The sequence below is a fragment of the Atractosteus spatula genome, chromosome 8 (genome assembly GCF_055471065.1).
Source record: "Atractosteus spatula isolate fAtrSpa1 chromosome 8, fAtrSpa1.hap1, whole genome shotgun sequence".
NCBI classification, from domain to species: domain Eukaryota; kingdom Metazoa; phylum Chordata; class Actinopteri; order Semionotiformes; family Lepisosteidae; genus Atractosteus; species Atractosteus spatula.
The window spans coordinates 57,296,945-57,313,398 of record NC_142713.1 but is presented as its reverse complement, the minus strand read 5'-3'; the positions used below and the strand labels follow the sequence as shown (position 1 = coordinate 57,313,398).

The 16,454-nt window shown below is 38.9% G+C and overlaps 1 protein-coding gene across 1 annotated transcript in view; it reads left to right on the top strand.

The window, feature by feature from the left end:
* The window catches only part of LOC148829896 (uncharacterized), a 54,977-nt gene that overhangs the window by 27,617 nt on the left and 10,906 nt on the right, over nt 1-16,454 (top strand). Inside the window, exons 6-7 of the mRNA XM_088923884.1 lie at nt 2,681-2,782; nt 14,438-14,538. Coding sequence (XP_088780010.1) covers nt 2,681-2,782; nt 14,438-14,538 — 203 coding nt within the window. The remainder of the gene's footprint in view (nt 1-2,680; nt 2,783-14,437; nt 14,539-16,454) is intronic.

The window sequence follows — 16,454 nt, the reverse complement described above, 5'->3', positions numbered from 1 at the left end:
CGCCAGTGGGATCCGAATTCTGCACTGTTATTGTTAAGGTTAATGTGGAGTCTTGTGTTTCAGCGATCGCACACAACACAGTAAGAAATTAATTTGGGAAATGTCACAGCTGCCTATTTACTCCTTCCACATGGACAGAATACTCTTTCCCAGCTGTGTGTGGGTGTGTAATGGTAAATAGAAGTATGGATACTAAGTTCAATTCTTGTGTAGCGACATTAGCTGCTTTCTTAACTTCAGTCCCATGACATCCACATGAAACATTGACCACAGTTCCTGTAAAAAAAGGAGGTAGGGGCCATGATCTTTTCATATTCCTGCAAATATCTCACTGGAAGGGTTCTGCAAAACTCATTTTGCAGGAAAAGTAAAGACATCCTGAAAGACACCTGCTATTTACCAGAATCCATAAGGATTTCTACCCTCAGATTGTAGGAGTCTGATCTTATACACATGTGTTATATTCTAGCCGACGTGGCTCTTGCCTGACTTCTGATCCCTTCTCTGCCCCAGAAAGGCCAGTTGCTCTTGTTGTTTCCATTACAGAGGAAGGTCAGGTCAGAAGGTGGGCATTTCATTTACAGTTTTGCAGGGGAAATAGATTATTACATGCTTTAATGCAGAGCAGTGTGAAATTAGTAACAATCAGATTTCTTCTAGACTGTATCTGCTATTTCTTTTAAAGGAAAGAAACATGAGTAGGCATTTTCCTGACGTTTTCTGGCAGTGCGGGAAACCTTGCAGTAGTTTTTGGAACAAAAGTCTTTGGTATGATGCTGCATAGCAGTCACGTGTTTTAGCACCAGTGTCCATATATATGGAGGAGAGTTTGGATTGGTGTAAATATGAAATTGTAATTAAGCTTCTTAAAATTCAAGCTGTGTTGCAAATATTTTTTTTCCAGTATATCATCCCAGGCTGAACCACAGTTTGGGGTTTTCTGAAACATGTGCAGACCAATAAACTAAAACCCATCTGTTTTTCCTTTAAAGCTTATTTACTTGAAATAGTTATAGATGGCTGGCAATAGTATGTTAAAAAAACAGTGTAGAACATTTATTTATACATTTTATTTTTAAATGATTTCTAAGAAAAATCATGTGACAAACACAGCTTGCTGATGTTAATGCTGTACATTGTTATTTAACTGCTGTTTTACTGTTCTGACATTAAGCCAGGAGTTTCCAGTCATGGTCTTGGGGGGGTGTTGAAAGTTTTCTAGGTCTCTTTTAAGCACCAGCACCTGAAGAGCAGGAAAACTGTTTAAAGTAGGACAAATATTGAGCCAATTTAGGTTATTATGTGCTCTTGGGACTGACACCTGTACTCACTTGCCCTCAGGGAGTGAGCATGAGGACCCTGCCTTTAGCAGTTAAGTCCAGTTCATCCTCACAAGTAAGTAAGAACAGTGGAGTCAATGCACACTGCCATTAGAATACTAGACATGAGAAGTTTGCAACCTTGTGAGAAAGGTTACAAAGGACAGCACCTGTTTACAGTGTAGTGTCCCCATCACTATACTGGGGAATTAGGACCCACATGGACCACAGGGTGAGTGCCCCCTGCTGGCCCTAGTAACACCTCTTCCAGCAGCAACCTTAGTTTTTCCCAGGAGGTCTCCCATCCAGGTACTGGCCAGGCTCACACCTGCTGAGCTTCAGTGGGCTGCCAGTTGTGAGTTGCAGAGTGATATGGCTGCTGGCCATATAAAGACATGCCTCCTGTTTTTGGTTTTAAATGTACTTCCATGTAGTTTCCACCTGTGTCCCCTGGTTTATGTTTCAGTACTCATTCAGAAGTAAAGAGCATTGACTTTATCAATGCCTTTAAGGATTTTGAACATATGTAACAAGTCCCCTTGTAATCTTCTCTGTTCAAGATTCAGCTCTGTTCAGTTCCATCTCTATGTGAGCATACATTCCTTTAAGCCCCAAACATATTCTTATGATTAAATCCACAGCAACATTATATTTTCTTTAATGTGATGATCAAAAGCTCAGTATTCTAAGTGAAGCCTTACTGGTGCGTTATACAATAATTCAACATAATACCCCCTGACTTAAATTATTTAATTTAATGCTTTTTAAACTATATATCATAGCATTTTGTAGATTAATAACCTGTCAAGTTGCATCTAATACAGAAATGCTCAATCACAAATTAGACTGAATGTAAATTGAGCACGTTTTATTGAAATTTACTCTCCAAAGGGAACTTAATTTGTAGCTAATATATTTATTAAACCAATAGAATGATCCAGTGCTTGTGAGTGACTGCATTGAATTGGTTCAACTTAAATTTTAGATATGTGACTGTTTTTCCTTGGCTTGGCCAACAATTGGGAAAAGATTCTTAGGAAACTTAATAAGATGCATTAATTAAGGATGAGCACAAACAGTAATTTCCTTAAACAGAATCATATTTTTGTCCTGTTTAGTCAACGTCTAATGATATAGCACAAGAGAGTCATGTTTCTGTCCTGTTCAGCTTAGCTGTTTTTGGTATGACTCATCACAGAGTGTTGTAACCTCTGAGCATGAAGGGCTTTTAATGTACAAATAAACAAGTGAGGTGTGTAACAGTCTCAGTAGAGCAGTAAAGATTGTGAATGTGCAACCAAAATGTTCTCCCCCAGGCTTCATCTGAAAATGGTTTTGACCTTTTCCCGTTTGTGGCACAGCTGGCCAGCGAGGAGGCCAGCAACAGAGAACTCATTGAGAGCCTGCGGCAACAGCGACTGAGGGACCAGTGGAGAATCCGAGCTCTGGAGGCCAGACTGCAGGTCGGTGTCTTTCATTGCCCTGGTAATTACACCACAGAGCTGCTCGGTTTCAACAGAGCTGGAGCCAACTGCACACGGAGCTTTCCATCTCCATTCCAGAAATGTGGAGAAAAGAAGAATCATAATGTGTGCAATTGTCCTCCTCCAAATTAGTTCATGGGACACAGACAAAGGAAGCATTGAGAGGCTTTGGGTGAATGAGAATTTCCCCATGGTATTTTCACACAGTCTCTGCCATGCCTGAGCACTAGTGTCCTTTCTTGCCAGGGAGTTCAGAAAATTACATGCCTGCAGGGTTGGGAAGCCAAAGTCTATGTCTAACCCTCTATTTTTCTGCAAGCTACAAACATTTGAAATAAAATTGGCTCATTATGCAGACCGATGCTTTAAAGCCATACAAATACAGATCCTATGGGACTTTTTCACATGGTTTGTTCAGTGTGAACCCACTCTGCTTCACTTACTAGGCTGCATGACCTGATTTGATAAAAAAAAGAGGCTGAATGCCTCTCAGAATCACCGTCTTCCCCAAATTGAGATGCTGTTGCCCATTTTTACAGTTTTCATTGCTCGGTTCTCTAATCACACAGTGCAGAGCAGCACTGTCATGTCAGCCGGGGCTGTGGGATCTGAGAGACTGCTGCATGCTAGAACAGGCCCATAACAGAAGCATTCCAACAGCGACAGACTCTTCGCACGGAATTACAGCAAACCCTGGAGCTAAATCAAACCCCTGTTCAAATCAAACTCTGACACACTGAGAAAATTCATGTGCTGTTTGTACCTTGTGTCACATGGATGAGGCACATACCCTGCACAAGCAAGGCAGACAGGTGATTTTCTAGATTTCATAGTAGGGCAAAATCAAAGAGAATCATCCCAGTTTAGCCCAAATAAGATTGACAATGAAATGTTTATAACCTGAGTCGTTTTTTTATAATTTTCTATAGTTTATTGTTTTTTATAGATGTATAGAGTAGATGTAATTATGTACACATTATCCAAGTATTAGTTGAAATTATTAAAATATAAATAGTTTGGGCATGGTTTTATTTAAAAAAAATGTTGTATTATTATTGCATTTACTGTATTGTTCCAAATTCCCAATACTAATACATCTGGCAAATAGGACTGTGCTGTGGATCGACTGAATGCCTATCATTCCACAGCAGAGAAGGTGGGGGCCCTGACTGTTCTGTCTCCTTTGAATATTTTTCCATGACTGAGAAACAAGAGAGGGGATAAAGCTATCAGAGATGGGAATGTAAGCTATCCCCGTGCACTGAATAGCAGGTCATACCGTGATAGTTGGTATTCTGCGTTTATCAACAGTGTAGCGGGTGGTGCTAAGAATTCGGTCAATGGGGGGGGGCCTCTTGGACGGAACAGTGGCCTTGGTGAGGTTTTAACAGCATGCTGAGGCCTACTTGTGACTGCAAGAGGAGTGATGAAAAGGCTCAAGATTGGCAGGAAAGGGAAGAACTGTGCTCAGGAATGCTCTTGGCTGTTATCATCAAAGCACCCGAGATGCTCCAAGGAAACAGTGTTTTTGTGCCATTAGGTGAAACCTGCCTAACCGTGAGCTTTCTAATGAGGTGTTTAATCGTATTAGTACACAATCGGTGGGCTCTCCTCTCACAGGAATTGCCATCTTTTCAGACGGTGAAGTAATTCATCATATGCCGTGTTATATGAAGTCTTTAAACTGCTTGTCACACAGTGATCTTCCATAAATTCCGATTTCGCAGGTTCTGTTATTCTAAGTGAACTTCACGGCTGTGTCAGGGCATCCTTTCTGCACCAGTTTGTATTGAAAAGTGGGGGCAGCGCGCGCTCTTATTCCCACTGGAACTGTCTCTGCAGTGCCCGGACACTGCAAGACATGAGGCAGCTGCTTGAACTGCTCCTGCCTCAGCAGCATCACGTTAGTTACAGCCAAGCAGGGATGAAAGCCCAACAGGATTGATACAGGATGACCAAGGGCATAAGCACAATTATCGGCCAACTCAAACTGAATGCAGCTTTCAGGACCGAGCTGATCACCATTTCATTAACTCATCTGTCAGGAACGCTGCTTGTCTTGTGCTGAGAAAAGTCACATTTTGATTAAGTCACTACCTCAAGCACACGCCATCTCTTGTAATTGCAAAGAGAATTAAGTGCTGTAATTAAGTGAATAATAAACAAGATCGAGAACATATGTACAGTATGGAACAAATGCTACCCTTGGAGATTTCCACTCTTCTGAGCTGCTATCCTCTTTAATCCTGGGGAGTGGTGACTCACAACTTGGGGAGATATTAAAGACATTTCATTTTTGAAATCAGAGTCCGTGATTCACGATAGGGCCTCCAGGCACAGAGGTGGGCTCAGAGCAGGAGCTGGGGAAAGGGAGGATGATTGCTGAAGGAATGAAAACCTTATGAATTGAAAAAAGGGGCTTATGGGGGGGGGGGGGCAGTAAGTGACTTTAATGAAGAAATACGTTCTTACAATAATCCAATGCAATTTGACATGATCAACAACATAACATGTTGTCTTAGACTCTTGTCAAGTGTATGAGCATGCTCACACATGTGCATGCACTGAAGAAATCAAATTGGGGGCCACACTTCAGAAATCATCCCTGACGTTGTCTATAGCTTCAAGATGGCACTCAGGGCTGCAAGAGCACAGTGTATGATAAAACCAAAGGAATGATTGACAATGGAGAGAATAACTTAACACTGCTCCATAAGTATAATATACAGTATCTGAGATACTCCGGCGTCTAAAAGTGAAAGAACCAAAGGCAAAACGATTGCATCGAAGAGAACAGATAGACACAGAAAAAAGCCAGTGAAAGAGCCCACTGCCTGATTAGAGAGCGGGTGAAGACACAGCAGTACACCACACCCATGGCAATCAGGAAGTTGACCGCAAGGTGGACATGTTATGACTGGTGGGACAGACTTGCACACTGAGGGGTTTCATAACTGGACGCTAAGAAAACCCCCTGTTGTTGCTCCGAAAGGCGATCAGACATGGGCTGCGATGTAAACCAGCATCATAAATAATCATGCAAACAGGTTTGCTCAGGAGGAATAGAAAAGTGGACATCGGCTGATGTGATGTTTCTGGAGGCGCGCGGGCCTACAGGTGAGCCTGCTGAGGTGCACGTGACCTTTGCAGGTGACGTTACTAATCAGCAAAATACTGGGGCTAAAAATGATTCCTTCAGAAAAGTAAGACAGAGAGAGCGGTATAAAGGAACAACACTTTCATTTTCTGGGCAGCCCTGCACATTTTCAATATTTTCTTGCAATTGTAAATAAGCTTATAACAATTTAAGCAGACTCAACAAATGACCTACCACATACTGTATCATTTACTTCATGCTATAAATGTTGCATATTATGTGCAAGAATGATAGGGTCATACATATAGTAAAATCAACTCATTTTGCAATTTCAAGCATGCTTGCAGCTTCTGTCACCTTAATAGTGCAGTTTAAAGCAGGTTACAGAGAGACAGACATTGGCAATTACTTATTGTTCCTTGTGATCTGTCTCCTTTGCTGGTCTGTATTTATATGGTGAGGTGCCACTTTCTATCATTGAGTTTTCAAATTTTTAATCTAAGGAAAAGCCACGGTATGAGCCCTGTGAAATACAGGAGCTACACATATTCTTTTTCTTACATTAATAAGAATGCAAATTAATTAGGTCATACTGAGCAGTAATGGGGTTGCTACAGTTTTTTACTGAATTGATTACTTCACACATTTAAGTTTTCTTCAAAGCATTGGTGTACTATGATAGATGTCTGCAGTTAGATTATATCTGCTTTGCAAAGTTTTCCACATTCCGTTCATGGTCTGATTCTTTGGTTTAATAGGGATGACACAAGTGGAGATACATGGAAAAAGGCTGTGGAGAAATGAAGTTTGGTACACTTTAAAATCAGTCTTTATGGTTGTTTTATGGTTTTCATGTTGAACTCTTTAAAAGGAATTTTTGTTGAGTAAGAATTATGGATTAATCTGATAAGAGAACAAACATTCTAGTCTCTGGGACAAAAAGTGTGCAAGGAAAACCAAGTTATTCCATGGATTATGGATATAGCTGGATGTATGAATGGAATGCAAGGTAACATTCCAGAATGGTCATGCAGGGATGTAACACAATCCTTTGGTTGTTCTGTCCTGTCAGTGGCTCACCATTAACCTGAACACCATTTATCACCATCTGTGGGTCTACTGTAGCATTATTTCACCGGAGAAGTAATTTGCTATAGCAGTAGTAATCATATTTTAACGTAATATACATTAACAATGCTCTAGTAGTGAGCAATTTACAGAATACTTGACTTCTGAGTTGTAGTTAATGAGTGACACTTAATGGGATAAATATTTTACTGTAAACTCAAGTACATTTCCCAGATATTTTCTTATTCTATTGTACATCACATTATTGGGATGATACAAATAAATTCACTTTTTGCAAAATATTTGTGTATAATTGTGTGACAATAAAGCAGGACTGTCTCCAGGGCAGAATGTAGTTTGTTAAGGCTGTGCTCCTGTGAACCTGTGCTCAAGTGATAACCTCAGATAAAGCACAACTTTTTAATAAACTTTTAACCTTATAAGTTGCTTGAAAAAAGTGTTCTTTTACAATGACAGTCTGAAGAGAAGGGTACACCAGCAGCGTTCCTCCCTGGACTGGAATCCGCATCCTTCTAGTTGCAAGAGTGCCAGCCACTCTTACGCTAGTCTGCTGGAGGAAAATAGTTTTAAAGTCACTGTGGAAAGTTACAATGTCAAGTAATACATTGCATCTTAAAAACGATTTTCCCCAACTTTAGAATTTATTTTAAAAACTAATCCCGTACAAAAGTAACTTGCAACTGGGAGTGATTACTTTTTAAAAATAATCTTCCTCATCTTCCATATCTTCCTCAAACTTACAGTATCTTCCTCAACACTTATGTCTTGGTAATGGTGGTTCTTTGAGTCAGTTTTTCTCATATGCTACTGTCGAACATGGATTCCACAGCAGAGCGCTACACTGTTCTGACCAGAGTTGCACTTCATAGCGGGGGATGCAAATATCAGATGTGATCTGGTGCATCTCTGCACTGAACTGTAACAAGCGGTGTAGTGTAGTAAATGGTGTAGAAGACGTCATCAGTCTCATGGAGCCTGGATTGAGTGGAATTCTCTAATGGAGGGAGGTCTGGCCTTTTGGCCTTGACAGCAGAAGTTGATGGTCACTGGTAGGCTCTACTTCCTGCTTTTTAACTTGGTAGCCCCTACTGCTTTTTGGACAATGTGGTTCTGAGAAGAGCCACTATCTTGTCTCTTATCTACTGCCCTTTTAAAATACATATTTGACAGGACAAGAAACAGAAAAAACATCCAATGATGTTTCATTTGGAAAAGCACGTGGAAGACATTGTGTCCTGTTAGCCTACAGTACATAGCTCAATTTGAATCTGTTTCGTTTTGCACAAATATTTTGAAATCTTTGTGAAATGTGTCCTGGTGCTTATTCAGTCACTTAGAAAAGGGAATATCATTGTAAAATAATTCAGATTTTTATAGCATCCATTCTTCCAGTCCACTTTTCCATCATCTTTTTTGAATGATGTTAATAAATCCATTTTTAGCCATTTACACGGTCATGCTTCTGATGCAGGTAAACAGGTTTAAAGACATTGTTGACTGTAACTCATTAGCTCAAAATAACGTCAGTCTAAAAATTGTCAGAATCTTGCATTCTTTATTGCCATACAGAAATACACTAATGAATAAATATATGGAAATATTATCCTAAGCATACGGAAGAAACTAAAGCAGTTCATTTTAGGTACAGTGTTGAAAATTAGCTAATATGCATAGACAACAGGAAATTGTAAATTCTACTTTAGCCTAAGAGGTTAAAAATGAAAAAAGCAATTAATCAGACAAAAGTGGATTGTTTCGATATACTCATGTCCAGCATTGGGGGCCCATTGACATATTTTCCAAAGATATGTCATTTTTCTGAAGGAAGAGTTCCAAGTTCAGTACGTTCCCTCAGTCCTATGATGATTCTCTTCAGCACACTCAGAAAACATTCCGGGCCCTAAATTGTGATCTGGATGACTTAACCACACCTGAGAATTCACAGCAAGAGTTGTTTTGTTGGTTGGATGGAAAGTTCTAGTATATAATTATTGCTCAGACATGTGGCGTGCTCAGACTTTTGGCTTTTGTCAGATCGTCTTTGAGTGCTAAGAGAGTATGAGATTATGGGACAGGCTATTTGTTGTTGAAGCTGAAACGTTCACATCTTTCAAGAAACATTTTGGACACGATCCTTGGATCATTTGGCTTCTAACTACAAAAAGGCTACCAAACCAAAATGTAATTTTTTACCATTTTCTCAGTATGACTCAATATTTGTGCCTAGCAATTTCCCCATGTGAGATGCAGTACGAATATTAGAGTGACTGTAAAGAACTGGAGTAGCCATGTAGCAGGACTCTGAACCATATCTTCAGTCATGCAGTACAACTCAGCCTTGACAATAACCCCAGATAGCAAATGGCCATTGCATCGTTTTACACTGTCTGTAGTACAGCACTAGCTGACAGCAGGCTTTATCATTCCAGTGTGATGTAGTGCAGTGAATGCCTGTTCAGTGTCCTGACTGATGAGCCCTGGGCATGCAGAATCAGTAGGAGAAATGCTCCAGTGAATCTGTGTCTTCTGAGCTTTCTTTGTAACATGTGCCTCATGTGCCTAGCGTGTCGTGTTTGTTTTAGTAATCCTCGAACTGTCACTCACAGACGTCGAGGCGAGAGAGAGAAAAGATGGAGATAACAGTTGCTGACAGTTCTCGAAACACAAGCTTTCGAGATTTTTTTTCGAATCTCTTGCATCACATTTCAGGTTGTTTGTGTTAAACCAGATTTTGCACAATGATAACTCTGTAATTGAGCTTGTTTTTTTTTTACTTTAACCAATCACTACCTTCTGACTGTTGGATGAGTAATTCTGTGTGAGTCAGAGCAACATAATCAAATGTTTGTAGTTTGAATGATTTTAGATTACTCTTTTATAGACTGTTACTTCTAGTTAGGCTTCTAAAAACAAATGGCCTGTGTTTGTAAACAACCAATATTATTGAATTTATGTTTTATTAGCTTTAGTAATGATATATTGAGAGGCATTAGAGAGGCAAAAAATGAGAAGTGGAACTAAGACATTGTACTTCATTTTAAAATTTCGGAGGGAGGGGGACAGTAGAGGATATTAAAAGGATAAGTGTTCTAGTTTTAAAAAATAACTTGGCAAAACTAAGCCATTTCAAGGAACACATGACATTAACATTTGCACTGTTACACATTTGTAAGTCATTATTTTACTGTCACATGTTCAGATACATTGGAACATCTATCTTACAATGCAGGAACATAAAACTTTTGTTTCTGATGTTTTTGAAAACAACATGTATTCTTGCATTGATAATTTCCATAGGACAGAGCAGAGCACGAGTGTCCTGTCCTTCTACTTTGTGAAGGACTTATAGTTGAAGAGAGACTATAAGTAAATATCCCAACATCTGATGTTGATCTGCATCTTTGCATTGGTGTCTTGGAAGAAGGATTTAATTGCAGTTTATAATTTAAACCCCTACACAGAGTAAAATAAGATGCAAGCATTTCAAACAATTAGTCAGGTGTTTTGTTTCATCTTCACATCTGGTTCCTATAGTGCTCTTCATTTATTTATTAATGGAATTAGAAAATTTGCTTTGGTTGCCTAAATTCAAATAGAGGAAATTACACACCTAAAGAGTTTACCATGAACAAACACACTTTATTTAAACATAATGTTACTTGTAACTTCATATCATCTGTAAACCAGTTTCTGATTTTAACAGCTTCTTGGATGTAATGTTACCAGTTTTTTCCAATGTAACTTATCTCTTAAAAACGACCTGTGTGTTTGTCTGTAATGTAGTTATCTATTATTTAAGCAATTAACAATGCTAGTCTAGTTTATGCGACACGTGTATCTAAACTATTTGGGAAGGGGCTTGAACAGAGAGAATATTGTGTAAATTTGGGTTTTATCAAAGACAGCAAGTTTCCACATTGCCCTGGGCCTCACAAGCCCCAGGTATCAGAGTGCAAAGGATTGTTCTCATTCAGGAACAAATTTCCTTTGGCACGAATTCAAAGAAAATTAAAACCACATACAATGAGAGTAGAAGATAGTAGAAAAATAGAAATCTGGTTGTAATAACACTTAGATTGCACTCCAGAATGTATCTAGTTCAAGCTTTAGTCTGTCCCGTAACTTTTCTGTTCTTGTTTTTAGAAGGAAAAAGGAGGTTTTTTATGGGGATACAACTGACTCTGCCTGTGCAAGGCTGGAGGTTATATTCGCAGGCACAATTCCAAGCTGCTTATAAGAAATGTGTCACACCCCACTTCTTGTAGATCTGGAAATGTACAATGTACTGCATGCTGATATGTTTTTGTAAGGGCTAATGTTTACCTTCAAAATAATCTTAAATCATCCCATGGGCATCCACAGACATCTTCTTAACCACTTCTCTGTTTCTTTGCTTGTTTTGCAAAACCTGACAAACTGGACTGAATTTTTTAAAATAATCTATAAATGACTCTTACTTTACCATCTAACCATGGCGTGACAAAATGGTGGAAAAAAAACAAACAACATCCTTTCAATAACTATATCATTTACGCGTTGTCCTTATAACATTTCTGCAAATCAGGGAACTCTCAACCTTTCTAAAAAAGTGTCACTTTGTTTACAAAACAAATTGGAAATGTATTTTATTAATGTTTAAATGCAACAGATGTGCCAGAGTGCCATTGGGTTAACTGTAAAATGATGTCCAAGTCTGATTCTTTTATTGTTCCATTCTTTTATGAAAATGAGAAATTAAGACATTTCTTGATACCTTAGGTCTTTCGTGCGTATGTGCTATACAGCTTATGTTTAATTAATGAAAATTGACTTACTTTGTTTCCTTTTTTTAAAATGGATTCCGGGATCAAAAATGAATAAGTACGCAATCATATAATCATATAAAAAATGAATCTCGGTGTTTTCTTCCACACAACAGCTCACTAATCCCACACCAGAGGGATTGGGCCAAGCAAAAAGTGCTTAATTATATGTTATGTAATGGCTCCAAAACAGGTATTACAGGCGAAGTGTCATTTAGATAAGAATCATGCTTCCTCAGAAGCTGCTGACAAGGGGATGCGAAGGCAGCCCACATTTGCAGTTTTCAGCATGCATGTTCTTGTTTCATACCCCATCATATTCACTGCTCACTGCAACCGGCAACAGTGTGGACAGTGTGGAATTCTGCCGACCGAAGCAGTGGACTGGTCTTTTGGAGTGATGGAGTTAGCGCTGTCTGATTCTGCGAGTGGTCAGGAACGAATCCAGGCAGGGACTACGGTGGTGCTCTTTTCACACTGGCTCTGTCCTTGGGCAGGACACAGTCCTCAGACTGAGACAGAACTGGCCAGGCGTGACAGGGCAGTATGGTCTTTAATTGGAGCACCTGACTTTAGCAGTAGTTGTTTCGGACTTGGCATTTGAAAATGTGTATACGCTGTTGTATTATTAAACTGATATAGAAAAAAAAAACCAACCAAACACATCGAAATACTGGGTAATGGAGAGAACCTGAAACAGCAACATCTATTTATTGAGCACCATCACAGTTCTGAGTTGAGAGGCAATGCTTTGCTTTTAAAGTGGACCGTAACAAGAATGGCTGAACAGGAAAAGTCATGAGAAATAACACAATTGGACATGAAATTTCTATAGGATACCACTTGTGAGCTTCTTTCACAGGAACCCTTGTGATGCACTGAGTAATTCGGAAAGTCGGCCATCTGATCAGGAGATCTGTAGTCGAACAAGAGCTGGCCTTAAATGAAGCTGCCCTCAAAGAAAGGGCCCAACACCAGCTGCAGTCATTCCGCTGGGAGTCACAACAAGTCCCGACCCACTCAGACATAAGAAGTAGAACAGTCTCTGAACACGTTTTGACTGGATTGATTTTGTGTTCTGTCTTCACAACTCTCTTTTTGTCCCTTCCCATGCCTGTAAGGAGTATCCCAGCTGAGCTAGAGACTGGGAGTAGCAGATACAGTATGTGTGTCCTTGCATGTCTGTCAGTCAGCACAGGGCTGTAACTGCTGCAATGGGATTCTCTCAGGATCTTAAACACCTAATTGTGATTTTAAAAATACCCAAATGGCTGAAATCTAAGTTATTAAGAAATTGGATATATGTCCTAAATTAGCTTTTGCCTGCAGACAAAACATTGCCTGTTATAACATTGTATTACTCTTAAGTGTTTTTTGATCAGCGGTTTTGTTTTGTGTTGCTTTATTTATATAGAGACAAAGGTTGTTGGCAATTAACTTTTGTCTACGGTTTATTGTATATGTGAGCTTTTTAAAAATGCTACAAATATCTATATTAATATTAATTTGGCTGCACATTTCTTTTATATATGTGGTTTTATTGTTGGAAGTAGAACACTTCTATTGGCATGAAATTTATCTGTTGAAATTCGTGTTGAGAAAACATAACTGTGTACATATCCAAGCCCTGACAGCATAAATCCTGCAGGTTCATGTGACGATTTATTGCAACTCTTGGTTAAGAGTGGAAAACATTTTTCATTCTTCCAGTTTAGTAAACAAAAGTATATTACGAAAATAAATGACTTACCTGTCCTTGAGTGTTATTCCCCTGTTAGTTTATCTTGATTGAGTAGAAATAGTCTAATTATTAAAATTAATTAAGTGAGAACTAAGGGTGTACAAAATTCAAAATGCCCTTGACTTTATGACAGTCTATAATCTGCAGATACTGAAGGGGAGAAAGACAACTATATTCCAGTTTAGATGGTATAGAGGCAGCTACAGGGCCAAGAAAGTTCCATTCTGGTTTTAATATTTGTCTGTCCACATTCAGCTACTTCTGGTTTGCACATGTTCCAGTTGCAAATACATTGTTCCAGTCTGAACTGAGACTAAACAATAGATTTATTATGGTGAGACATAGCTGAGACAGAGAAGCTTTACTGTCTCTTTGATAGACCAAGTTTAATGTAAACTGGCTTCTCTGAGGGAAAAAGACACATACCACATCTGAACTTTATTTCAAAGTTTTTTTTGTCAATGGGGCAGAATCATTTTTTTAAATATAAAAATATGAAGAATGTTATATATATGGTATATAATATACAAGGAAGAGGAATATGAATGTACATTTATATAAATATCTATCATTTCAATTTTACAAGCATGTCACTCGAATACATCATTTCATGACCGTCTTAAGTGAAACCAACCTCAATGAATTTCATCCAGTGTTTAGCAAAATGAAAACCATAGAAAGATCAACTTTAATATATTAAAGTGATCCAGTAAAATCAATACAGTCACGGCATGCCATTTTTTTCACACGCACGCTATGCTTTTATCGTGGTTGTAAAAGCATTCTGAGGCAGAGTAATCCTTAACAGGGGCAAGAACCCCTCAGAACGCTTGGGGTATTGCGCAAGTCAACGGCACAAGCGTCTGCTTCGTTGTTTAGATATAGAACTGTCTTTTCACCAGCAGGAAATGCAGGACCTGCTCCTGGCGAAAGAGAAACACCGCAGTGATTCTCTGGAAGGGGAAAGCCCTCTGAAGACTGTGCAGGATGAGGGTGAAGACCTAAAGTAAGAAAATTCCCTTTTAATAGAAATGGCCGTCTAGTTTATTCGTCAGCAATACAAATCTCAACCTGGAGCCAGGAGTTTCACTGTGCGCAAGCCAATAGCTCACTGTGAAGTCCTTCAGTCTTATCCGTTACTGGTGGCTGTTAAACTAGGAATTGAGTGACCCCCTACCCAACTGCAGGGAGCCAGACGAGAAATCACATTAGGTATTGGCAGAAAAATAATTTCATAGTCAATCACTACAAAACATACAGGTAAATGAAACTAGTGTCCCCAAGATCTCAGACCCTCACATTTTTTGCTTACTGCTGCAGTTAAGTACAAATAAATTTAAACTAGAGTCTGAAGACATTCATAACTGTCTGTACTGGGGACTGTGCAAGAAATGTTGCTTTGTAAAATACTGTTTTTGTTGTTGGCTACACAACATAACTAGAAACAAGAAAGATGTTTAAATAACAGGAAGTCATGCTAATAACTTGTGCAGGATACTGTAGAGGTATATCTACAAATTCAATTTCACAGCAAGAAACACTGCAGTACAGGGCTGTTTTTTTGCCTATAGGGTCAGAGAAAAAAGTGAAAACTTAATTTGGGTTATTCAAGCACTATTCTGTTAGATAAGATACTAAAAGTCACCATGCAATATGGATTTATATAGGGCTTTTCTTCTTAAAGACCTCAAGGCACTTAACCACTCTGATGAACCATTTCATGGAGCAGATCTCATAGTGTATGATTAGAACTTCACACTGCCCAGGACTGTGAAGAGTGCCCTGCAGCAAAAGACTTAACTTTTTGTAGGCTCTTTCTGACATCTTTTGGGATTTTTGTGAGTACTGTTACTTTTTGATACAATGGATTGACATTACCTGTTGTAATTTCAGAATTACTCGTCACGATGTGAAATATATAAGAGAGGAGCTGTCATTAAAGGAAAGCCTGAGAGTTTCGTAATGGGATCATTTGTTATTGTATAATTGTAGTAGCTTAGTAAACAGGCAACTTTTCTGCGTAAAGGTGAAACAGTGTAGTATTTTCTCAAGTTTTTGCATACAGTATCACATGATGTGCACTTTGATTTTGCCACCTTTCACCCTATATATTTTTTGCTTACTGCTGTAGTTAAATTTAAAGTTATGGTGTTTACCTGCAACATCAGTAATGTTCCCTTAGTTGTTTAGTTGCTAAACAACGTTTTTAGAGCACAAAGCCTGAGTAGAAGACCATCTACAACAATTTGTATATAATCCGAGACCTAGTAGACAGCAAAGGCTTTTAAGCACATTTGTTTAATATTTTGAGTGCTCTTCTGTACAGTATTTTGTGATGTTCAAAAGTATTTTCAACAAAATGTACCTTTTACTCCAGACACCAGCCCAGAGCTGAATTAAGACAGCTGTTATTATTAATGTAATGCTCTGGAGACAAAATGTTTCCCATTGAAAATACTGTTGCAGCATGGGATTACAAAAGTCTGAGTTGGCATTTAGTATACAAGGCTGCTTTGTTTTAAACGTTTCAAAGAAATTAAGGAGTCTAAGGGCAATCTTTTCTAATTCTCTGTTGAATTAGAATGATGCGGTCATGCTTAGCTGTAAGGTAAAGAGGCACTATCAGCAGTATGTGCTCGTTATGACTCGGTTTGTGCAGAGGAGAAAGATTGATACGTACCACAGCTGAAGACACAACCTAAATTGTTTTTCCCTCAGGTGGCTTTCAAAGGTTATTATAGAGTGTATTTCTGGCAAAGGGTTTGTGCACGTTGGTACTGTGGAGGGTGTTCACATGTTCCCCCGTTGTGCGGTCTCGTGAGAGTTTATTGCAAGTCCACGTGCCTCATATGCATTTGTAATGGGATTTTGTAAAACACTGATTTGTAATTTACTCCTGGTCTATATTATTAAATAAGCAGA